The sequence below is a fragment of the Antechinus flavipes genome, chromosome 4, assembly GCF_016432865.1.
Source record: "Antechinus flavipes isolate AdamAnt ecotype Samford, QLD, Australia chromosome 4, AdamAnt_v2, whole genome shotgun sequence".
Taxonomy (NCBI): domain Eukaryota; kingdom Metazoa; phylum Chordata; class Mammalia; order Dasyuromorphia; family Dasyuridae; genus Antechinus; species Antechinus flavipes.
The window spans coordinates 178,688,450-178,714,603 of record NC_067401.1 but is presented as its reverse complement, the minus strand read 5'-3'; the positions used below and the strand labels follow the sequence as shown (position 1 = coordinate 178,714,603).

Genomic DNA, 26,154 nt, shown 5'->3' with positions numbered 1-26,154 from the left:
TTGGTCATACCTCCTTTCCTCCTAGCAAATGATTGGGAGGAAGGTGAAAAAAAAATGCTGACAGGGAGTTCTTCATTGGAATAGAGCATCTCTTAAAGGTAAAGATTGAGGACTACTTACTGCCCAGTGGCTTTGAACCCTGATCTTGCTTTGTGACTATAGGCAAATTACTTCTCTTTGGGACTCCAAGTTTTCACCTCTGAAAAATCTCAGAATTGAATTAATTGTTCTCTAAGGACTCTGATAGCCATAATAGTCTGGGATTCTAAGACTCATGGCTGAGTAACTAGAATTATGTTCATCTCAGCAATCATTTTTCATTTTCACCTGTAAGTTTATAATATTCAAATTCACTAAAGTATCCAAGGAGAAAGATGATGAAAGAGGGAGAAAAAAGATAGGGAAGGTTGGCAATTGATGATGTCACAATCCTCCAACTTAGTTATAAGTAGTAAGATAGTAGCAGAGGCTTCAGAGAGGAAGAGGAAGCAGACTGGTTAGGAGAGCATAAAGGGGAAAAAGAGAAATTTCAATGGGAAAGTAGAGAAGGGAGAAAACTTAAAAAATCAGTAAATGATCACGGGGCAGGAAAAAGAAAAGAAGAAACAGAAACAACATGATGATCTTTAGAAATATCACAGGTAAAAGTGCGTTATATATTTTAATATTTTAGTTCATCATCTTTCCAAATAATAACACAGTTCATAAAACTATCCCTTAGAGAAGACTTTGGCCAATCAATTCACTGCCTGGTGGCCAACTCTCAGCTGTAGCCTATAGTTCTTCAGATATTGGTATCCAACGCTCAACATAGGAAAGTCTGGAGTATATAATAAATCTGACTTTTAAAAGAAATTATTTAGCTACATCACAAAAGAATTCTTAAATTGATATGATTCCTAGAATCTTCAGTTTTCTTAAATAGTGAGCATTCCTTGTGAATACTAAAATGTTTTAGGAAGTTTCTTCCCTTTTATAGTTGAACAACTGTGCTTGATGGGTGTGGAAGGGCTGAGGAACTTTAAAACTAGGTTAAGAAAAGTTTGGAGAAATAAAATAATATGATATCTTTGGAGTTGGAGGACCTGGGTTCAAATCTTACATTTGACATATTAGTTATATGACTCTCAGGAACAAGTTCACTGATCTCTGGTTTTCAGTCTTCTCAAAATTTAGTAGCCCCCACATTTAGTTACATGACTCCATGTGGGGTCTTGACCCACAGTTTGATACATTGGGCTAGATAACTTCTCAGGTGTTTTCAAGTTCTAAATCTATAAGCCAAGCCTAAAATGGCCTCTGTCCACTCATTTTTATGATTTTATTGCAATATTCATTTTCAGGTGGCCTGAAACTAAAACTGCAATATCTTTGAGGTATGCCTTTAATCTCTCTGATCCTCATCTATAAAATGAGATTAGGTTTTTTGGTTCTGTTATTCATTTGTCTTATTCTTCATGACTCCATAATCCATAGCACATACACTCTTCTGTCCTCCACTATCTCTTGAAGTCTCTTCAAGTTCATGTAAATTCATATCCAGCAGATGTCTTAATATTGTTCAATATATGCAAAACAGAACCCAATTTATCTTTCTCCTTAAACCCTTCCCCTCTCCTACCTTTCCTATAACAATAGGGTAACACCATTCTTCCAGTTGTTCTGGTTGCAAGCAATTTGAGAGTTATCCTAGATTTTTCATTGTCCTCCCACACATTATTCAAGCTATTACCAAGGCCTTTAAATTTTTTTCAGATATGTTCCTTTCTTTTCTCTAATACCACACCATTTTAATGCAGGCCTTCTTCATCTCACACTTATTTCAATATGAGGGTGGATGGTGAATTTTCCAGCATATAGTCTCTTCCCTACTCCATTCCATTCTGCACTAAACCACCAGTACTGATTTTCTTAAAATGCAAGCCATATCACCCCTTTTACTCAATAATTCTAGTGCTAGAAATAATTCCTATTGCTTTTAGAGACAAATACAAACTACTGTGTGTGGCATTCAAAATCTTTCACAACAGCCCCCTCCTACTTTTCTAGTCTTTTGGAATATTGCACTTCAAATTTTTGATTCAGCGATCCTGGCCTTACTTGGCTATTCCATGAACAAGATATTTCATCTCTTGGCTCTAGGTGTTCTTTCTGGAATATTCTCCTTTCTCCACTTGATTACTGACTTTCCTTGTTTTCTTTTAAGTCCCACCTAAAATTCCACCTTTTACTGTAACACACATCCTTTCCCAACCCCTCTTAATTCTAGTGCCTTCACTCTTTTATATTTCCTATTTATTTTGTATATGGTTTGCTCTGTATATATTCATTTGCACATTAATTAAATTAAATTATAAGCTCCTTGAGGGCAAAAACTGTCCTTTGTCTGAACAAGGCCCTAAAAAAATGTTAATTGCAAAGGAGACAGACAGTTTGGGAACAGGTTAGAACAAACAAGTTAAGGGATGAGAATGAAAAAGGTAGTTAAAACTTGGGGATGAAAAAGAAGAGCTCTGAATGCATGCGACATTTCACAATTAAAAATAATGGCATTTGTCAAATGATTGGATTGTCTAAAGAATGAGGGAAATGAAGAGTTTTAAAGGGAAAAAATATTTTACCTACTAGAAAAATAAATCCATTGAAGGCAGGGAACTTCAGTCCTTAGCATAGGGCTAAAACAGTGTTGCGCAAGATTCCATGGGTTTTCCTCCATCTTTTTACACATATTCTTGTGATCTTATCAGTTCTCATAGGTTGATTTATCAACTCAATACAGATAATTAATTCACAGACTACTACCTCTTAATATCTTGACTGAACTTTGGTTCAGCATCACAAGCTTAACATATTGAAAAAGAATATTGATCCTCCCTCCTTACCCCCATTCCCACAACCAACACAACTCTCCTTTAAACTTCTTTGTCAAGTAAACCAACATCCTTACTCAGCTGAGTTTTCCCAACTTTTGTCCTTCCTTTTTCTAAACACTATTTTAAAGAATAGTGTTTGGTGCATGGGAAATAGGATTAACTTTGGAGTCATTTTTAATAATTCTCTCCCCCTAAACCTCTGTTTCTAGCCAATTTCCAGTTTTCAATTCCAATTGTCAGTTCTGCCTCCACATCTCTTGAATACATCATCTATTCTCTATTCACATAACTACCAATCTAGGGTAATATCCTAATCTTTAGTTTGGATTTTTAATTGATCTTAATTGGTTTTCATGTATCTAATCATTCTCCTCTTCAATCTATCCTCCAGCACAAAATTAATATTTTTAAAGCATGGTCCTGACCATATCACTTTCCGGCTCAAAAGGTTTCAATACCTCCCTATTGTCTTTAGGATACAATCCTACACAGTTTGGCAATCATATAGTTTTCAGGTGTATTTTCATATCACATGCTTTACTAAACAAACCTACATATTCCCACAGGACTTTCCATCTTTTCTTTCCCATGCCTTTATATTTTCCAATAGTTAGAATCTACTTTTCTTTTAGCTCCATCTTTTGTAATCCCAAGTTTCCTTAAGAGGTTTATCCTGACCTTGTTAGGAATTATTGAAATTACTTTATTACTTTGCATAGGACCTCTTTCTTGGCCCCTTTTAAACTTTTCATTTGTGCTGATGTTGTTTTTCAACTTCTACCTACTTCTACAAACCCTAGAACACAGCAAAGATAGGATTTCTATGTCCCTCACAAATCAACACCACTGATCTTCTTATAATAATAATTAATCAAAAATAGTTAACCAGCTGACTTAATTGGCTTTTAGAAATAGGATTTATTGAGAAAGTATAGCAAAATTAATTGGTTTAAAATATTTCCCTGAAACCATGGACATACATACAAAACACATGATTCTTGGATAATAAAAGGGCTCAAACAAAAGTTGCGAGTCACATGTAAAGTATATATGTGACAAAGAAATATTTTGTTTCTTGCCCTAGAATTCTCTGTTTTTGTGTATTTTTTACACATTTACTTTGGGGCATGATGTCAATGGTGGAAATCACTAGCTAAATTGATTCTTCAATTGAATTGGTCAATCCACTATTGTGCTGGATCAGGCAGAGAGCTTAAATCCTACATTGGTTTCTCACTAGGTTTGACTGATGGCTGCCTAGGCTAGTTTGATTAGCTGCTATCCTCCAACACCTCCAGATCACAATATCATAGCTTGGGCATAATCATCTCAAGGTGACTGGCCACCTATTGTCTCCTATAATCCCTTCTGATGGACTAAAGCATGACTATAGTTACTAGTGGGGGGGAAAAAAAAATCTGTATTCTGTATTTTTAGGCACCAGTCTGACAGAAACAATATTAATTTAAATTATTCTAATCTAATCAAGTATGAAAGGGAGAGAGAACAAGGAGACAGAGAGGGAAGAAGGGGAAGGGAAGGGAGGGCGAGAAAAAGTATGAGAACCATTATTTTGTTTGTTTGACCTCCATTCTTGATGAGTTCCATGATATCAAGAAGGTGATACCATGACATGCAAGTGAATTGGATTTAAGTGAAAGGAGGCTGTGCAAAATTACCTGCCTCACTTTTCCCTCTGTAACCATCTGAGTCAAGTGGCCAGATATAGATCAGGACAATAGGAGATAGTACTGGAAACAGTACGAGACTTTGGCCTTTTAAAGCTAAGGTCTTTCACAAATCTCAGTTTGACTAAGGCCACTCATTCAGTGATTAAGGCTAGATAGCAATTGAAGGCAAAAAATGGCCTCTTTCACCTAGTCCAAAAAATAAAACACAGAAATCCACAAAACAAAACAAATAAATAAATAAAGCTGGTAGGGGAAGACTCTCAGAATTTCTGGCCATGAGAGAAATAATTGCTATTTACATTCATTCTGAGTCAATTTTGGCAGGTCCAAACAATGAAAATTTGAGGCTTGGCTTTGGATCTATTGTTCAGTACTGGAGCGTTGGAGAGATTTAGGTTTCAGATTTGATCCCTTAACCAAGAGATCTAGCCACTAAATCCTAAAATATCTTGGAAGGATTACAGCAATCAAATTATTTACATAATAAACAAAAAAGCAGAATCATGTGCTCATAAATGCCATATCCAGATGAAAAATAGAGCTGCTGTTCATCCCCTACCTTACAATCAGGACCGCTTCAAAGAAGTTCTGACTCCTCAGAGCCACAAAGAAAAGAATTGAGCCATAAGAGGGTTATGCCTTTTGTATGTATACTCAATTCAAGCTCAACAAATTATCAGTTATTCTGGTTCTCAACAAATTAGAAGATTTTTCTTTGGTATTTTCTAAGTCCCATCCTATAGCCATCATGGTCAAAAATCAACTCATTATAATGTAAAATCTTAATCATTATTTTTGATTAATTTTTAAAATTATATTCTTTTAATCAATTATATTATATTTTTCTTCTCATAAATCATAGTAGGTTAAAGAAGTGTGTATGTGTGTGTGCCCCTATGCTAACAGAGTGCTGACTTTAGTTAAAATTTCATACTAGCTTATTTCTCCATTTTTGCAAAGCTTTGCAAATTTTTTTAGAACTCAGCAATTGATGAGCTAAATTTCTCATTCATGTTAAAAGTCAATATAAATTATAATTATTCCATTATCAATTACAGTTACAATGGACACCTCGAAGATTGCAAATCTATCACAGTTCCTTATTTCTTATAAAGATTCCCTTTTGGACCCCCTATTCCCATCAGATAACGTTATAATTTGCTGATGCATTCTATACCTCTATCTCAGCTAATTAGCAAGACGACTTGTTTATCTCTCAGTATGTGCACAGATTTTCAAATTGCTCTTTCACTCTGAACTTTGGAAAGATTTGTAAACTCAATCTAGTTAGAAAACTTGGTAAACATGTTATTCAAAATTATGTCAAATTTGTTCTCTATTAATCCTGTAAATTGTCCTTTTACTAACTAAGGTGGTCTTGGGTCCACTTTAAATCTACTTTATTGGCAAATTGCTAAACATTGCTAATTGATAATGCTCAGAACTTTTCGCCTCTTGTTTCTCTTATTCACAGATTTCAAATGCAACAATAAATTACTTGGATTGAAAAGAAGCAGTAAATATTTGTGTATGCTTAAAGTAATAATTTTCCCAATCAGCCTATCTCATTATATTTTTCTTCTATTAAATAATTATCCTTAGGCTGAAGTGCATTTTGAACTCATTGTCCTCATTTCCATCCCGAGAAGTTCTTTGAAGTCAGAGATTAATTATTGTCCTTTAAAGTGCCTATTGTCAATTTTACTACAAAGTGAATGACATATGCATTCTTAAAAATCATCATGCTATGAAAAATTATGCAATAAAAACTACAGAATTTATAGGAAAAATGAGATTAAGAGCAATAATGATCAAAATCTTCATCAGTGACACACACAAAAAGAGGCAGTAACTTGTAATTATCTTCATTTATGAAACCTCATCCATCACCCACTTTACAGTGAAATCCTGATTAACTTAAAGGTCAAATCTCATTAAATTATTGTAGCAACTCCTATGCCTGAAAACTACTCCCATCACCTATGAATTTTTGTCTTGCTATTAAAATCACATGTCTTGGAGTGTTCAGAAAAGGTCCAAATGATGTAATCACTACATCAATAGTCAATCAGAAAACAACACTTTGTTGCTCTATCATCTATCTATTTTCATAAAAGCTCATGTCAGCCCTTTGGCCATCAAGAGAAACCATTATCCTAATTTATTGGTTACTATAAGACTGTGACTACTGGCCTAATAAATTGATCATGCTTAGAATTTTGCCCCTCAGTTTACCTTAATTTCTAATGCAACACTTTGCCTTGCAACTGCAAATCCTTTTCTTTGACCTCACTTTGACTTCTGGTCTATATACCCCTTAGTCGTTTCCCTGGCCATCATCCCATGAGCGAATATGCTTTCTTCCCTTTTCCATTTTGAACCCCTTTGGTAAATCATTTCAACTCTACATTATCCTCTTCTTTCAATTCCTTTGTCCTATCTAAGAACTTTTCTCTTATAAACCCCAGACTTAGATTGATTCTATTATTATCCACTGCCTTTTTCTTATTCATGTAGATAATAGAAGACAATCTGTGAATGGACTAAGCTGGAAAAAAATTCATAAAATCATACTGACTGATTAAAGCACAATTTTTTTGTAACATAATATGAACTAGACTTTTGCTGGGATAGTCATTTTATATCTCTATTCACTATCTATTCACTATCCCACCTGCTCCAACAGCTCTTCCATAATTTGTCATTCTTTCTCAAATCTCTCATGTTCTAGCTAGCTGTTAAGTCTATTAACTTCTATTAGCTATTAACTTCTCATCTTTATTTCACAACACTAAAATGCCAGATCCCATTTTCTCCTTCACTCCTCTTTCATATGAAGAGGCAAACCTTCTTCTTGCAAACCCTTCTGTGGGTACAAGTGATTCAATTCCATTCCATCTGCTGAATCAAAAATGGAATATTTGGATGATGCTTGAATCTAGAAGAAAGGGAAGCTTTTCTTTGAATCCTCCTAGTGGCTTTAGAGCAAATGCATGAGGTTTTCCTTTTCCAGAGTTGGAGCAAAATAACTGAATTATTTTTTTTTTTTTAAACAGGCTGCTGAACTCTTAGACTTTGCAAAGCTAAATGTTCCTCACTGATGAATGAGGGATTCCAATATTAATTTTGAACAATGTTTCCCTGTAAATGAATCTATTAGATGTTAAATTATTCTAGATTTCTAGTTATAGGTCAAAACTCTGTATAGCAAAGAGGTCTGGCAAGAGCAAGCTATATGATGTAGCTTCTTGTGCCCCAGATTTCCTTATAAATGAGTGTAGCTGATGAAGTTAAAGTTATTAGTATGAACTCTATGTATCAGCTTTTTAAGGAATTTCACAACAACCCTGTTAGGATAAGGAAAGAAATTGTATTGATTTATTCTGTCTGGATTTATGTTCTAATAAATACAATGTGGCCATATGTTTTCCTAGGAAAGAAAGACAGAGTCAGTAAATTTGAATCAGAAATTTTTTTGTTTGATGTCTTGGACTTTATCTTTTTTCCCCCCAGAAATTAGGAGACTTGGGTGGTTAGCCTTGGTTCTGTAACAGTTTACATGATCTCTCTACCAAGCTACATGTACCTTCTCATCTCTAAAATGAGGGGGGATACCAGATCTCTATTCAGCTCTAATGTTTTATATTAATGATTATGCAATATGAATATGAACCTTTGGTACTGAAGAAGGTTGGCCAGCAAACAGCTTCTAGCTTAGCTCCTTTGGTTCTTCTATTGGCATTTTGAAAGGATATTTGTGTGATCTGCTATTAATTATCCAGGAGGGATTATGAAAGGATTTAGTTTATATAAGTTTACTGAAGAAAAAATAAATCAATTAGCAGAGCCTATTAGTTGATTATCCATACATTTGACAACTTGCATCATTTATTCAGTGCTATACTAAAATGTTTGGAAGATAAATTAATAGCTCAAAGTTTCCTAGCAAAATTTGAATGAAAATGAAAACTTCAAGGCTCTATTTATAATATATATTTATCAAATCTCTTAACAGTGGAAGATATATTTATCTAATGTGTATGTATGTATTTATGCACAATTTTTTTAATATTACCAAAATTTCCTCTACTATCCATTTTCTAGAGGGTCATCCCCATATACCAATATTTTTAAAAGAAGAGAGGAAGGGAGGGAGGAAGGGAGGCAGAGAGAGAAAAGGGGAGGGAGAGTGGAAGAGTCAGATTCAGGGGGAGAGAGAGAGAAAAGAAAAACTGATCAATACATTGAAAAAGTCTGAAAATATTTGCAGCATACCTCACTCATGAGCCTTCACATCTGTGAAGAGGTAAAGTAGAGAATATCTTCTCATATCATTTTTGGAAGTCAGGCTTATTCTTTGTAAATTTGCAATGATCACTTTTGATTTTTTTTTTCTTTGCAGGTGTTATTTACATTGTTAGTCATGGTGTATATATATATTTTCCCTTGGCTTTGCTTGTTTCATTGCATCACATACAATTTTCCATGCTTTTCATTATTTCACTTTCTTACAGCACAGTAATATCCTGTTATATTCATTTACCATATCGTTTAGCCATTCCAGAACATATAAGCCATCTTTTTATACTTCTTTTCTATGACAAAAAGTATTTCTATAAATATTTTGGTTTTTATAAGGACTTTTTTTTCTTATCAATGATCTCCTTTTGTATGTAAGCTTTGTATTGTAATTTACTTTGGGGCCAAAAGGTATGGACATTAATTTTATTTGCATCATTCTAAATTATTTTCCAAAGTGGGTTGTGCTGACTCACAACTTCATTAGCAATGCACTAGTGTGCCCATATTCCCACAACTCCTCCAACAATTATTCTCTTTTGCCAATTTTGTCAGATGTGAGTTGAAAATTCTCTTGTCTTTCTCTCTTTCTCTTATCAACAAGTGATTCTCTACTCTCAAGTTATTAATGAAGTAGAAATTTAATGCAGGGTCAGAATTCAGCTCTCTCCCAATGACTAGCTAATCAGCAAAGCAGCAGCTTTCTTCCAATCAGTAGTTTCTCAGCACTTCTGCTGAAGCATGTTGGTCAAATTTTGTTATCATCTTCAAACCCAGCCTCTCTATAAGTGACATTTCTAACACTCTACTAATAACTTAATTGCATTTAATGTCATGGATCAGATCTTCCTTGTAGTCAGAAAGTCCTCTCTCATATGAGGTATAAAACTCAAGAAAATCCATGAATTCTGTCATTTATGAAACCATCATGGCTTATTCAATGTCTCCTAATAATTATTTAATTTGGAAATTTGTCATGTAGAATCTCTAAAACTCTAATAGTCACATGCAAATGAGATGAGGGGACTATAAAATGCCTTCAAAGATCTTTTCTATTCATCTGAGAAAGAATTGTTTTTCTTAACAATCTCTAGACACAGATTTTTCCTATTTCAAAAGAGTGGTTTTTCAGAAGGGGATTTCCTTTTTTCATTAATTAAAGTTATTTATTTCCTGCCCTTTTCATTCTCTACATGTACTTCACACATATAAATAAAAGCAAAACAAAAAGCAAAACCAAAATAAAAATGAAGAAGGAAAATCTAGTTGAAAGACATGGAAAGGAGAGACAGAATGTCACATATGAGAGAAAGCAGGAGGACCACTCTGACTTGGTTTGTTCACATACAGATACCTTAATAAGAAATGTAGAATGTTTCCCTTATAAGCCTGTGGTGCATTATTCTATAGACATTGCAGAGGAGAGCACACATTCAAGGTACATGTGTGGTCAGAGCATTTCTATAAAAGAATGACTTGCTTTTTAATGTTGCCAAGTCCCTGATGTCATTTAGTAATTTTATCATTTGTTTCCACCATATTTACCACATGATGGTCCTGTATTTTCTGATTTTTACTAGTCAGCTAAATGTGTAGTTTCTTTTTGCTTCTAGCTCTTGAGGAAGCAAAAATTCTCTGATAGCTCTCAAAAGAAGAATAAATATTTCCATGATCTTTAGCTTAAAGATTACAGACTTTTTCTTGCTATAGGCTTTCTCCTTTATTACAGAATCTTTGCTAAGCCCCTCACTTTGAAAAGAATCTTTTAAATTTGATTTTTCAAAAAACATTAATTTTCCCACTTAAAAATAAAAATAAAATGTTTTATAATGTATTCATATAATTTTATTATGTGTTTGGTAGCTGTTTTATACATGTTTTTATTCATTCTGTGGTCATTTTGAATAGAATTTTTTTCTAGCTTTTTACTAAATTCTATTGGTAATCTACAAAAAGACTCAACCTAGAAGTCATTATCTTATCTCTATATCCTCACATCCAAACTTTGGCTAAGATCTGTCAATTTCACCTTCATATTTCTTGAATATGCCCCTTTCAAATACTGCCACAACTCTACTGCAGGACCTTATTACTTCCTAGTTGGATTATTGCAATAGCTTACTGATGGATTTGCCTGCCTCCAGAGCAATTTTCAGTCAAACTGTTAAGATCAAACTCTCTTCCATACAGGAGATGTCACACATATTCATAAATACTTAAAACCATTTCTGGTCCTGTCAATAGTGTACTTCCAAATAACCTCTGATCACAGCTAAATTATTGTTTATTTTTTCAGATCACCACAACCCTAGGGCATAATTCCTTTACTCTCAAAATTAGGTCAAATAATCTTCCCATATTTACCCTGTGAATAATCAGACTTAGATGTGCTAAGAAGTATTACTATGGGAACATTACTTAACAGAGCATAAGAGAAATTTGTTAAACATATATATATGCACACATTATATATGAAGGTCCAATGCTCAGGTGTGTGCACATGTTCTGCCTGATACTCATTCACATGAGTATTTAATAAATTTGCTTCTGAAAGTGTATAATAGTATGACTTAAAGGGGCCTGAGACACCACTTTAGAATGTATTAGAAAATCTGTAACTTGTTTCCTATCTGACAAACCTTCTAGCAAAGTTTAGTATAGGAGTGACAGGTTAAATTCCTGTATAGGGATGTCTGATCTCAACAGTGTTTGACTTCCAAATTTCTTGTTCTTTAGGTTAAGAATCCCATTGCAGTGATTTTCAGATGATATTAGGAAAAGTGCTTGACCTAAAAATTCCTTGTTCCTTAGGCTAAGAATTCCATTGCAGTGGTTTCAGATGGTATTAGGAAGAAAAGCAAAGTTTGAAGAAAAGGGTTGTGACAGTACCATGAAAAATGGGCTGTATGGTATCATCAACCTCAGAGTTTCATCTAAGAAAGACAAACAGAATTAGGTCCTATATGTCCTTGATTCCTCTCAAGTGGGCAAGCATGCATGTGGATCTGCAAATTGAACTGAGCTTAAGGTGAGGTTAGACAATAGGGGTTATAAAGAAAAAAAATCACACTTTGAGAAGTGGGAGTGGTGGGGGGAAGAGGACAGGTTGTAGTCTAATCTGTAGTTTGGCCATTGGTCCCCTGAGCCAAGCTGTTTCTCAGAGATTACAAGATAACACTCTAGGAACACTCATGGAAATGGGTCAGATTGGAAAGTTCCCAAGGGCCCCTTAATTCACTGGGGGTTGGCATAAACCAATCTCAGCTGGTTTTGTAGCTTTTGACACAGAAAAGGTAGTTTCAGATTCAACAAGTGAACTCTGCAAAGGTTCTCTGGTATGTCCAGTCTAAGAGATGTTTAGTCTGCCTCCAGACTGGCTAATTTAGATTCCCAGGTTTGTCCTGGGATAGTAAGGTAGCTCAAGTAAATCAAAGTAATTAGTAAAATCATTAGCTGTCATAGTTTCACAATGGTTAAAGCAGGGAGGTCAACTATCCCACAACATTGCTTTATGGTATAGTATTAAAAAAGGCTTTGGATTAATGTCAGAATAAATTGGTTTGGTTTGTTGTGTAATCTTGGGGAAATCACTTCTTTTGGGGTCTTCAAATGTAAAATTAAAAGTGATTTTAGGTGATTTTTTTAAAATAGGAAAATCTTTTTTTTTTAATTTTTATTTAATAATTACTTTATATTGACAGAATCCATGCCAGGGTAATTTTTTTTTTTTTTTACAACATTATCCCTTGCACTCGTTTCTGTTCCAATTTTTCATCTCCTTCCCTCCACCCCCTCCCCTAGATTCAGAAGGTATAAATAACCCGGAAAGAAAAACAAAAATGCAGATAGTTCACATTCATTTCCCAGTGTTCTTTCTTTGGGTGTAGCTGCTTCTGTCCATCATTTATCAATTGAAACTCAGATCTCTTTGTCAAAGAAATCCACTTCCATCAAAATATGTCCTTATACAATATCGTTGTCGAAGTGTATAATGATCTCCTGGTTCTGCTCATTTCACTTAGCATCAGTTCATGTAAGTCTCGCCAGTCCTCTCTGTATTCATCCTGCTGGTCATTTCTTACAGAACAATAATATTCCATAACATTCATATACCACAATTTACCCAGCTATTCTCCAATTGATGGGCATCCATTCATTTTCCAGTTTCTAGCCACTACAAACAGGGCTGCTACAAACATTTTGGCACATACAGGTCCCTTTCCCTTCTTTAGTATTTCTTTGGGATATAATCCCAATAGAAACACTGCTGGATCAAAGGGTATGCACAATTTGATAACTTTTTAGACATAATTCCAGATTGCTCTCCAGAATGGTTGGATTCGTTCACAACTCCACCAACAATGCATTAGTGTCCCAGTTTTCCCGCATCCCCTCCAACATTCATCATTATTTTTTCCTGTCATCTTAGCCAATCTGACAGGTGTGTAGTGGTACCTCAGAGTTGTCTTAATTTGCATTTCTCTGATCAATAATGATTTGGAACACTCTTTCATATGAGTGGCAATAGTTTTCAATTTCATCCTCTGAAAATTGTCTGTTCATATCCTTTGACCATTTATCAATTGGAGAATGGCTTGATTTCTTATAAATTTGAGTCAGTTCTCTATATATTTTGGAAATGAGGCCTTTATCAGAACCTTTAACTGTGAAGATATTTTCCCAGTTTGTTGCTTCCCTTCTAATCTTGGAATTCAAACAAGGAATTCAAACAGAGCTAACTGAAATAGACCTACTTAGGATAACAAAAGGCCTAATTTAAAATCAAAATTCAAGATACTCAATGCTCTTCCCTAGCTTGGACAATAAAATTCAAGCCCCCTCCAATAATGCCCCTCCCTATCCTATTACCAAAGATTTGAGGTCTTTATTCATCCTCTATCATTAGAGCTTATCAATTTCTTTTTCCTCAGTATAAAGTGATCACTCCAACCAGCAATAAGTGGTTGTGGTACATTGTATTTACAGGGTCACTTCCAATCTCTTGGGCTATATAAACAAGCAAGTTGTCTAGTTGTCTTCAAATAATGACTTGAAATTTGATTCCCAAATACTTTTCTCTACATATGATAAACAATATTCAAGTTAACAGCAATTACAAGAGCATTTTATTTGCATGTAACAAAGAAACCTTTAGTTGGGCAATTCTAACAGATGCAATATTTCATGTGTAAATTTACCAATTTACATCTACTATGGTGGGGATAAAGAGGCAACTATTTGTGAGAGACTAAAAAACTTAAAAAGAAAAAAGATCAGTAATGGTGAAAAATGTTTTAAGAGAAACAGAAAGGAAAAAAAAAAAACTATAGTGTTCAAACTCCCAAAGCAAGGAAAAAATTTAAAACAAAAAAATCAGCTCCCACTTTGTAGAAGTAGTCACGGAGTTATAGGTCAAGACTGTTGAACCACTCACCCTCCTGCTGACTTGTCCAAAAGGAATTGCTGGCACCAATATTTCTCCTCACTCTGGGACTTAGTATCAAAGAATTTACAATTCTTTCAATTTTCTTAGCTTTAGACTCCTTGTCATTACTTCTGACAAAACACCTCACTGTTTGTTTGATCTCTATCTCTTCTCTGAAAATGTTTTCCCTAAATTGTGTCCTCCCAAGTTTATGCTAAATATGTACACTCCACTAGTGATGCTGATTGTTAACAGTATTTATGAAAACAAGACAGAAAAAAATAAAGAAAAGTAAATGGAGTTTTTCCAGTGTATGAAGGAAAAAACTTCTGACTCCTATGAAGTACTTCAAGCACAGAAAAGTGATACAGGATTACCACCTAATGGGTGGGAGTGGGAGAAGGATGTGTGTGTGTGCAGTCTATAGTCTGAGAAGTTCTAGCAACAATTTCCATCCCAACACCCAAGAAGCCCTATTCCTAATGGCTTGTTATATATGTGGCTTCCTGACCTTGATGTAGAAAATATATGGAAGTGTGTGATTAGAAGGGTTATGAAGTTAAACAAGGATAACATTATTCTTTGTAGTGGATGGATAGTAGTTTGCCTGTGCAAACTCTCTCCTAGTTCCACATGGTTTCTTTCATCTTTCACAACTTATCCAAAACTGTTTCTCAAGCCTCAATATTCCCTTCTCCAATATTCTCATTATAGGTTCCTTGCCTTAGGACTCAGTTTAAAAAATCCAGGATATTCACTGAGAACTCTCTCTTCTTTTCTCCTTATCAAGCCTTCCTCTTCACCTCAAAATATCATATCTACCATTTCCTTCTCTACTTCAGTCTCTGATGTAGAGATAATCTTTTTCTCTTTACTAATTCTAACCTTTCTATAGGAACCCAAATTCTACCCCCTCTCATTTTCTCCAACAGATTGCCCCCAATATCATATTTATATTTCTTAAATGTTATGGGAAAATTATCTCTTAAGTTCACACAGTAACTGCTGCCATATAAATATTTATCATAACACAAAAATTACAGAGGTAAAAAAACCTAGGTTTTATTATTATGCTCAAGCACAGGTGTTTAGATCCCAGAGAAAATCTGAATCCTGATTAAGACTCTTAACAAGGTTTCTTATAGCCAAAATTACATCAGATAATAGAGAAATAATTAATTTACATATTGCAATCTTGTTGAGGTTCATAAAGGACTCCAAAAGGTTGGTGATTGCAGACCAGTGTCTCAAGATGTCTCAAAAGAATTTGCAGGTTTGAATCCATTTCCAAGTCAAGGGGCTAATTTTATTGTAATTGTCATGCCAATTGAAGCAGGCTAAGTTCTAAAAGAATTTAGCAAGAAGATAGAAGATAGGACAGTTAGACCTATTTGCTAATTTGCTAGTAAATTACTTACTTGCTAATTTTATGGCTTTCAGGTAGGTTTGAGGGGTGACAGATTATCTGTCAATAATGTTTGTAGAACTATTTTAAGGCCAGAAGATTTTAGAATCATTGACAGATTGTCAAAACAATAGCACTCTAATGTCAGAAGATCTCAGGATCACTAACATGTCTTCTCTAGAGTCTTAAGGGAAGAGATATATTCCTAGGCTAGAAAACTTTTACAATCATTGACAAGACTGATTGTTAGAATAACAACACGCTAAGGTCGGGGGTTAGAATAACAATACTCTAAGGTCAAGGGATCTTGGGATCACTCTAAAGCCAGAAGACTAAAACATGTCCTTCACACATCAGCTTGAGATATCACATACATGACAGGATAAAGCACTTCCTTAGCAATGTTTGACAATCATGCAATAACAATTTCACATTATAGCCAGACTCAGGAATAATCAAGTGGGAAACAAAGAAACAGAATTGGGAAATTGAGTCAAAAGGAATACCTCCTTAAGCAGAGGCTAAGGCTGTCCTCCCAATCCTATCCCAGATAAGACTTCCACCTATGACAATTCAGGAAGGCATTCCTCTGAGTAACTTATGGCATTTCTCTGGAATGCTGTATTACTGGCTTAATGATCAGGCAATCAAATTCAAAACTCAAAAGAATATCAGTTACCAGTCCCAAGAGATTTTATTTCTAATAAAAAATTCTACTAATTGCAGCTTGGGGCTAGATACATTATTTTTAAAAATATACCAGACTTACATACATAGATTTTGTTTATCATGTTTTATATGTTTAAATTTCTCCTGGTATAAACAAGTTATTGATTATTAGTAAACACATTACTTGTTTAGAAACTAAACAACCTAAACAAGCTCATTTTTTTTTCAGGGCTGGTGACCTTGTTTACTCTGATTTCAAGAAAACTGGCAAGTGTACAAATTAAGGAGGGGGGTTGACAGAGACCCCAGGGAATGGTGGGGCTGGGCTTGCTGTTGCCCACCCCAACCATTTTTAGTGTTTTCATGGGGCACATCCTGTTTGACATCTCTCTACACTCTCTGAATGGGGGAGGAAAAGTTTTGTACACCTTGTACTTGGAGGTGAACTGAGAGGGCTTTCACCTCATCCCTCATGTTCTGCACACAGTAAATACCAATTACCAAAATACCAAATGATGATAATAACTCCAAATAACTTAATTAACAGTTTTAAAATTTTCCTAATAACCAAATTGTCTTCCCTTAAATAGAGAGAAAAAAGACAATTCTTAAAATTGAGACAGAACAGATTTTAAAATTGACTTAACTTTAATGAGATTTCTTATAATTAAATGTTCTAGACAAAATGAATTGCCATTTGGTTATTTTCCCATTCATACTTTTTCTTTTGTGAGCCAGGAAAAGAGTTAAGGTACCAGTTTTTACTGATAGGGCTCTAAGAAATATGACTCCAAATAATTCAAAAGCATTTTGGTTATTGTCGGGAGTTTTTAAAGTAGCTTTTCTGTTTTCCTAAAGTTCCCATACTCTTAAATCTTCTGTTAACAGTCAGTACAAATAGGTTACAATTTACACATATCCCTTTAGTGGGCTTTGATTAGAGAGTATCTTTTAAAATGCTTTTACTATCATATCTCAAACAATAAATTTCACTGAACTAAATTTATTTTCCTTTGTATATATACCCCTGTGTGCAGTCAGGGAAAGAGGGAAGAGGGAAGAAAGATTGTTTCTCTTTCCTTTATGCACTATCCTTCTAGTCTTGGGGAGGGAGGCCTTAATTTATTTGAATTTGCTTTCCAAATTATTTTACACACACATAGAAATCATTTATCTCAACATTGACATATATTGTATGTTGGTCACATCTAAAAAAGCCTATAAAGTTATCAAATATGAAGCAATTAAAAGCAATCAACATTCATATGCCATTTGTTTTATGCTAAGCACTTTTACAATCATGTGATCTTCACAACAATCATTACTATTTCTCTTTACAAATTGAAAAGTGGGCAGAGATAAAATAATTTGCCATAAATTACATAGCTGATATGTATCCCTAGCTGAAACAGAGAATGGTGGGTTTACCAAATGCAGAAGCTGTTCTCACCTCATACTGCCTTGCTGGATGGTGCCAGGTGCACTCGGATTATTCTCAGGCAGTTGCTGGACAGAACTTGCTGGGATGACTGGTGTCAGGATCTCCCTTTGATGGTAGTTTCAGATGCCAGGATTTGGGGAATGCTGGCCATAGACCTTGACTCCAACTCCATCCCCATTCCCCCAAGCTGTGTTGGGGAGGTGTTTGGGCAAGGTGCCTGTTGCTGTTTCCCCTATTTCTACAAGTGAGGCAGAATTTGAGTTTCCCTACAGTACTTTAGCATTCTCTTTCTTTAATATGATCTGAGATGAGAAAAGTTAGCAAATAGAGTAACTTGGGCTACATTGATCTTATTAGCAATCCCCACAACTGAGATAACACTCAGGACTCCAGAGAGTGGAAGTAGAGAATGGTCCCTTTATACCTTCTGGGATGCTTTCTCAAAGAAACAGAGGGGAACTCTGGACAAAATAGGAGTCAAGAAAAGATTAGGGAAAAGTTGCTATTTACCTAGTTTGTATTTTTTCTTTTTTTTCTTTCAGGATGGGGTAAATTCCTGGAATTATCCCCAATATTTCAGGAATTTTTCTTGCAATCTTAAATTGACTAATTGCCAAACTTTTTAATGATTGCTCTCAAAACTTTAAAAATCTGCTAAGATGTTATTTTAATTTTAATTAGCTAATTTTATTTCTGTAGCTCCCAGCTTGGCCAGAGTTGAAGTCCACAAGAAAAAATTAGGTTTTTTCCCCCTTCTTAAGGTGAGAATCAAGGATGTTAAGAAACCTCAGAATTCAAATACAGCATAGAAGTTTTTTGTTGTTGTTGTTGTTTCTGGCTGCATTTTAAATCTTTCCAGGTAACAGAATCTAGTTCACAGAATAAACATAATACAGACATTTTGCACAGAGATGCAGACACAGACAAAAATGACATAAAAGAGGACTTGTCCCATTTTTGTCAAAAGCAATCTAATTTCTTTGCCAAAAGCCATTATATTTCATCTGCTCTGGTGTCCTAGAGAAGGTAAAAATGTGGCAAAGAGTCCTTAGGAACTTTGTCCAAAAATCCCAAGAATTTCCAACTCTTGTGTGTCCCCCAATCAAGGAAAATTTGCTGAACAATGGAGCTCACGATGATCCAGGTAAGCCTCCTTCCAGTTGCTTGAGGGAGGAAAAAATTGATGGGGGGCTTACCTTGATAAGGAGGGAATCAAGCTAAGGGAGACTAGACTCTCCCTATCCTGGGCCACCAAATGTTGAGGTTCAAAAGGAACTCCAAAAAGATGGGGATTGCAGACCAGTGTCACAAGATGTCTCAAAAGAATTTGCAGGCTTGAACTCATTTTCAAGTCAAAGGTCAAAGTTTATTGTAATTGTAATGTCAATTGAAGCAGGCTGAATTCCAAAAGAATTTAGCAAAGAACCAAGATCAGGAAGATAGATTTATAAGAAAGTTAGACCAGAGATTCATGCTACATATTTGCTAATTTTATGGCTTTCAGGTAGGTCTGAGGGGGGGTGGTGTATTCACTATTGTGTCAGGAACTTGGTTATCATTGACCAACATTGTCAATCAGTAATGTTTGTAAGACTATTCTAAGACCAGAAGACTTTGGAATCATTGATGGAAAGATATATTAGTGATCCTGAGATCCTCTGACCTTAAAGTGCTATTGTTCTAACAATCTGTCTATCAATGATTCCATTGTAAGACTATTCTAAGACCAGAAGACTTTGGAATCATTGATAGACAGATTGTTAGAACAATAGCACTTTAAGGTCAGAGGATCTCAGGATCACTAATATATCTTTCCTAAAAGCTAAAGGAAGAAATATTATTATATTCCTAGGCCAGAAGACTTTTACAATCATTGACAGATTGTTAGAACAATAACATTCTAAGGTTAGGGGACCTTAAATTAGTGCTATATTTCCCTTAGAAGCTATATACCTTATTAATATTTTTTTACTTTTAATTTTTAAACTTTTTTTATTATAGCTTTTTATTTACAAGATATATGCATGGGCAATTTTTCAGCATTGACCCTTGCAAAACCTTCTGTTCCAACTTTTCTCTTCCTTCCCCCATTTTCTCCCCCAGATGGCAGATAGACCAATACATGTTAAATATGTTAAAGTATATGTTAAATACAATATATGTATATGTATTCATACAGTTATTTTGCTGCACAAGAAGAATCAGACTTTGAAATAATGTAAAATTAACCTGAGAAGGAAATCAAAAATGCAAGCAGACAAAAACAAAGGGATAGGAAATGCTATGTAGTGGTTCATACTCATGTCCCAGAGTTCTTTTGCTGGGTGTAGCTGATTCTATTCATTCTTGAACAAATGGAACTGATTTGGTTCACCTTATTGTTGAAGACAGCCACGTCCATCAGAATTGATCATCATATAGTATTGTTGTTGAAGTGTATAATGCTCATTTCACTCAGCTTCAGCTCATGTAAGTTTCTCCAGGCCTTTCTGGAATCATCTGGTCATTTCTTACAGAACAATAATATTCCATAACATTCATATACCATAATTTATTCAGCCATTCGCCAATTGATGGGTATCCATTCAATTTCCAGTTTTTGGCCACTACAAAGAGGACTGCCACAAACATTTTTGCACATACAGGTCCCTTTAAGATCTCTTTGGTATATAAGCCCAGTAAGAATACTGCTGGATCAAAAGGGTATGCACAGTTTGATAACTTTTTGAGCAGAGTTCCAAATTGCTCTCCAGAATGGCTGGATGTATTCACAATTCCACCGACAATGTATCAGTGTCCCAGTTTTCCCACATCTCCTCCAACATTCAGCATTATCTTTTCCTGTCATCCTAGCCAATCTAACAGGTGTGTAGTGGTATCTCAGAGTTGTCTTAATTTGCATGTCTCTGATTAATAATGACTTTCAATTTCTTCATCTGAAAATTGGAGAATGGCTCGATTCTTATAAATTAGTCAATTCTCTATATATTTTGGAAATGAAGACTTTATCAGAACTTTTGACTATAAAAATGTTTTCCCAGTTTATTGTTTCCCTTCTAATCTTGTCTGCATTAGTTTTGTTTGTACAAAAGCTTTTCTAATTTGATATAATCAAACTTTTCTATTTTGTGATCAATAATGATCTCTAGTTCTTCTTTGGTCCATGTGAGGTTACTATTAAAACAGATATTTAGGTAGCCAAAATTTACTGGAAGAATGACCCTGAGTCCCCATAGTAATAAAAGAAAATTTAAAATTTCCAATAACATCTGTAGTAGCTTTTTGTTTGTTGCCTAAAAACATGCACACACAATTGTCTGCATTTCTAGTGTTATCAAATAACATGCAACACACATAGTTTGCATTTCTATCATCTCTATCTCTATATAAACAATTGTGAATGATCATTGTTAATCAGATTTCCTAAGTCTTGTTTATCTCTATAATCTTGTGGTTATTGTAGAAATTGTTTTCCTGGCTCAGCTTACAGTTCATATAAATCTGCCCAGTTTTCTCTGAATCCATCCCCTTCATTATTTCTTGAGTACAATAGTATTTCATTACATTCATATACATATATAATTTTCTCAGCCATACTTCAATTAATGGGTACCTCTTCCAGTTCCAGTTCTTTTTATCATAAGATATTATACACATATTCTTATATACTTTTTCATTTTCTCTTTGAAGTAGAGATGACAGTACCAGTATCATTGGGTCGGAACTTTTAGAGCATAATCCTAAATTGCTTTCCAGAATGTTGGACAGTTTGGAGCAAGTCACTTAACATTTCAGTGCTTCATGTAGATCTCAAAGCCTGTAAGTTTGCAGATGAACTGCTACTCTGTATAGGGAATTTCTACTGTGGGGTACTGAACACAAATGAAAGAGGTTAGATTTCTATCCCAGCTACCCATCTATACCTTTTTATTATGTAAGGTTCTTGTTTAAATCTAATTTCTGCCAACCTGCTTTCCAGTTTTTCCAGACGTTCTCATTAAAGAGGAGCACCAGCCTGCTAAGTTTGATTATATCTGAGTTTTACTTAATTTATTTTTTTCCATTAACTATCTGGTTCTTTAATGCATCACACATTTTAAAAAAATGATTATTCCATTGTAAAAATGTAGGATCTGGTAATTCTAAACTACTTTCATTTCTATTTTTTACCTTTTTCTTTGGGATTATTGATTTTTTTTTTTACATATTTACCAATATACTTTTCACCATCTTTCCTCATTACCAACATTTACTAATGTTTATCTTCACTAGATTTAGGCCATTTTATCAAATTCTTTTTTGTTTTTCATTCTTCATCCTATGCAAAAGATTTTGGCACATAGGAAATTTTTTACTTACATTGCACTGGATATGCTGATACGAAAGTGTTTTATAAAATGGTATTACCTATTACTTTTTGTGATTGCTTGATTCTTTAAGAAGAATCTTTAGTTCATTTTAGCTACAATTTCTTTTTTGTATTTGTTTTTCATGATCCTGTCTATACTAATATGGTTTGGTTCTTCTAGGAAGGTGCTCAGTGAATATTAGTTGATGAGAATTGTTGTCCTATACAAATATGGAAATTTCATCATCTCCCTCCCTTTTCCCCCAGATCATCATTGTACATTAGAGCAAATTCAGAGCTACCCATGTTGACTTGTTGCTCTGACTTCCTGAAGTGATTTTACACTGCCCCCTGACTGGCAGGGAACGCAGAAGTAGAAGTCTCTGCCATTTGTACAGAACTCTTCATAAACTATACATAGAAAAGTGAACCCACTGACTATTTGGTCCACCCATCTCTACTTCGATGCGCACAGATCCAGAGAATCCACGCAGAAAAACTTTGGCTCCTATGGGTGAGTTTCTGTCAAATTAGGCAATCAGATCTGGAGTAGGCATATGAATGACACCTTTAAGTAACTGGAAAATGGCCATTTATCTCAAGTTGAACATTACTGAACAGAATACACTGTATGTTTTACCTATAGTAAATGCTTTGCTATTAAAATATTACATTATCTTTTAAATAAAGATTTTTCTCTGTCTCATCATGGTATAAATTGATCTGAGGCTCTCCAAATGTTAACAGTATCAACTAATTTTAGGGAGATTTTTAGTTATGAATTTAGTGATAAAATCTTGTCTAAATTCCTTCCTAGTTAATTTCAATAGGTTCACCATAATAACATAAAATTTCAGAGCCACAATGGATCTTGATGTCTAATTTCTATTCAAGTCCATAATTTATCATGTGGTAGAGCTAGGATGCAATTTCTATTTTATGCAAATTAGATATGCAAATATCTAATTTATGAATCAATAAAAGGTTAGCTACCAGCATTTTGTTTTCTTCCTTCTTTCCTCCCTCCCTCCCTTCCTTCCTTCTTTTGCCATATCAACACATGAAATCATCCATTAATGTGACTGAGGGTAGGAAATACCCCAACCAATGAAATCATAGATTTTTTGAAATAGCTAAGTAATAATGAGTTTCCTCATTTGTAAAATGAATTTGACTAAATGGTCTCTAAAGACTCTTCTAGTTCTAGATCCTAAGTATTATTTTATATATATCCATTTACATTGAAGATTATATTTTTCCCATGTATGTAGTAATCCTCTGCAGACATGAAAAATTTATAATACAGATATTTAGCTACCCAACACCTACAATTCTAAAAGAAGTCTATTCTATTTTGTAGTTTTTTAAGATCCTAGGATTTGAGATTATAAACACCACAATGTCTTGCTGTATACATAATCTCATCTTTTGATTCTCATATAAGTTTGATCTCTCAGAAAATAATATGATGGGGAAAGATAAAGGAAAAAGTGCTGGACTTTGGAGTAAGGAATTAAATATATCTGAGTTCAGTTTCCTCCTTTGAGACTTCCTGGTATAATCATTAATAAGATACAATCTTTATGAAGTTATATGTTATATATGTAAAATAGTAAAATAATATGTGTTGTTAGCCTCATGGAGCTTTTGTGGAAATCCAAAGCATAAGTACAAAAAATACTACAGTATGTATCAATTATCATTGTTTCTCTGTGAAATAAGCACACCAAATATTATCCTCTTATCCTCTTTTTGTAATATTGGTTAATGCTAATACTTCACTTATAAAATGGGAATAATGATGATTGTCCTATCTACCTATCAGAACTATTGTTATACTTCAAGTGCCAGAACTAAGACTAGTACCTATTTTCCACCAATTTATGACTCCTGACTTCTCATTCCAATGCTCCTACCGTTTTATTCAGGGACAGAACTATAAGAAAATTGTTCAATTCAATTCATTGATAATTAACTTTGCTCATAGTTGAATGAAAAACTTCAGATAGTATCTTTCAATTAAGTAAAGAAAAACATATGGTTTCTATCCTTATTTCCTTCTGCAAACTTTTAGGTAGATACATTTTAATACGTAACATAATTCAATAATTTTCTAACTTTTTGTTCTCTTGGAGAAGCATATTTCCTCCATTTAATAGAATATCAAGTAGGAAAGACTGACCTGAACAGCAGAATCTGTCTCTGACATTTGCTTTAACTCTGGTTAAACATTCACTTTGTTAATCTTGGAAACACTGGTATTATTTCTAAGGAAAAGAGTTTTTTTAAAATTTGGAAATTTTCTAATCTAACCAACCATTTACAAAATAGGAAGGGATTTAGTGTTATCTTACCTGCTAATTCTTCTTCCTTATTCTAGGGAAATTGTCAATGAAATTAGTTTATAATCTTTTGAAGAAATATAAATGAATGCTATAAGATTCTCCTATATAGACATGGAAAGTCATTAGACTTGTTAGGTATAATGAACTCTAAGATTAATTCTTATTTATTTCAGTAAAACTGTTTTTTTAAAACACATTATAAATAAGATCTTACATTAATTTAAACTCTTTCCATAAGTAATATTCCCAATTATCTCCATTAGTTTTATTATGAGCATATTGAATATTTATAGCACTGAACATTTTTCTTTTTTGTGCCTTAATTTTTTTATTAAAGCTTTTTATTTTTCAAAACATATGCATGGACAGTTTGAACATTGCTCTTACAGGTTCTAAAGGAAGCAATGTAATTTTGTAGTTAGTTGATCTATTGGTCTATGAGTCAGGAGAATTATGTTTTACTATGGCTCTGCAATTAATTGTGTGATTTTGGACAAGTCACTTTCCTTCTCAGAGCCTCACTTTGTTCATTTGTAAATTATGAATTGATAGTCTCTTAAGATCTAAGGAATGGTATGAAAATGAGGAAAACTGGGCCCATACAGGTTTGAACACCTAAATTAAGTGTCAGGGCATCAATTTTTTAAATATCTCCTAATTCCAGATCTAGCATTTTTTCCCCACAACATGTTAATTCTGACCTGCAGAATTTTCTCTTTTTTTTTATTTTAGCAAGAATAGCATATTTATTCTATGTACTCTCCTATTGAATAAATGTTGGTAGTTTTGTCATTACTTAGTATGAAAAAGGAAGATTTAAAATTGGAAATAAAATGAACCCCAAATATAGCAAGAACTTTGAAGAGTGTATTAATCTAAAGTTATCTTGGTTACTGTCTGTCTTCAGATAACCATATCAGATCTTCGGCTAACATTGGTCTTCCACTCAACCTGATTAACCAGCATGCATCATGGCCAGCTTATGTCACCTATACATCCCCAAGTGTCAACAGACTTATTGAGCAAGAAAGACTGAAACAATCAGAATACTACAACTTCAGTCAGGAAGACAGAGGAGAATCAAACCACAACATTCAACCAGGATTCATCTACCTTTCAAGAAAGCCTGCCAACTTTTCTGCTGATGCTTCTTATAAGGAGCATCCCACAACATCGGTTCTGGAGAGCCACTCCCCATTGGCAGCCCCACTGCCTGATTTACATGTGAATGGTGCAATTCCCCAGACAGCTTCAAGAGGCGATCCCACTGATGCTTGCAACAAACTCATTTATTCCCAAAAACCTATGATGCGCATTTTCGTGTATGGTGCCCTGCCAGATGACACGGAGAGAAAAACAAATGTTCATTAGACATCATGTTTTCTGTAGGCCACCCCTACCAGCTTAATACTGCTTTTAAGTTCTCTCTGCAATTTCTCTCATTTTCTGTAATTCTTTTTGCGCTGGAGTGCTTATGTGAAGGTTAAACTGGCAATTCGATGCCAATACTCTGTTAGAACAATTGTGAAAGAGATAACTTAGATAAGAATTTACACACCAAGGTTATGTGGGTTTGGTATAGCTCCTTCCTCACTCCCCCAGTCTAAACAGATAAGAATTTTGTGTTCAACTTGAAGATGCCTAACCTAAGGAAGTCT

The 26,154-nt window shown here is 34.4% G+C and overlaps 1 protein-coding gene across 3 annotated transcripts; it reads left to right on the top strand.

The window, feature by feature from the left end:
* The first annotated feature begins 375 nt into the window (after positions 1-375).
* Positions 376-25,929, top strand: CDRT4 (CMT1A duplicated region transcript 4). 3 transcript variants are annotated; one of them, XM_051995621.1, is made up of 3 exons: positions 376-641; positions 22,419-22,665; positions 25,404-25,929. In XM_051995621.1, exons 2-3 carry the CDS (start codon positions 22,617-22,619, stop codon positions 25,865-25,867), a joined length of 513 nt encoding a protein of 170 aa, XP_051851581.1. In that variant the 5' UTR covers positions 376-641; positions 22,419-22,616; the 3' UTR covers positions 25,868-25,929. The 3 variants fall into 3 exon arrangements, with proteins under 3 accessions (XP_051851581.1, XP_051851582.1, XP_051851583.1); XM_051995622.1 differs by having other exon boundaries at positions 376-647; XM_051995623.1 differs by lacking the exon at positions 376-641 and adding an exon at positions 11,730-11,891.
* Positions 25,930-26,154: the final 225 nt, after the last annotated feature.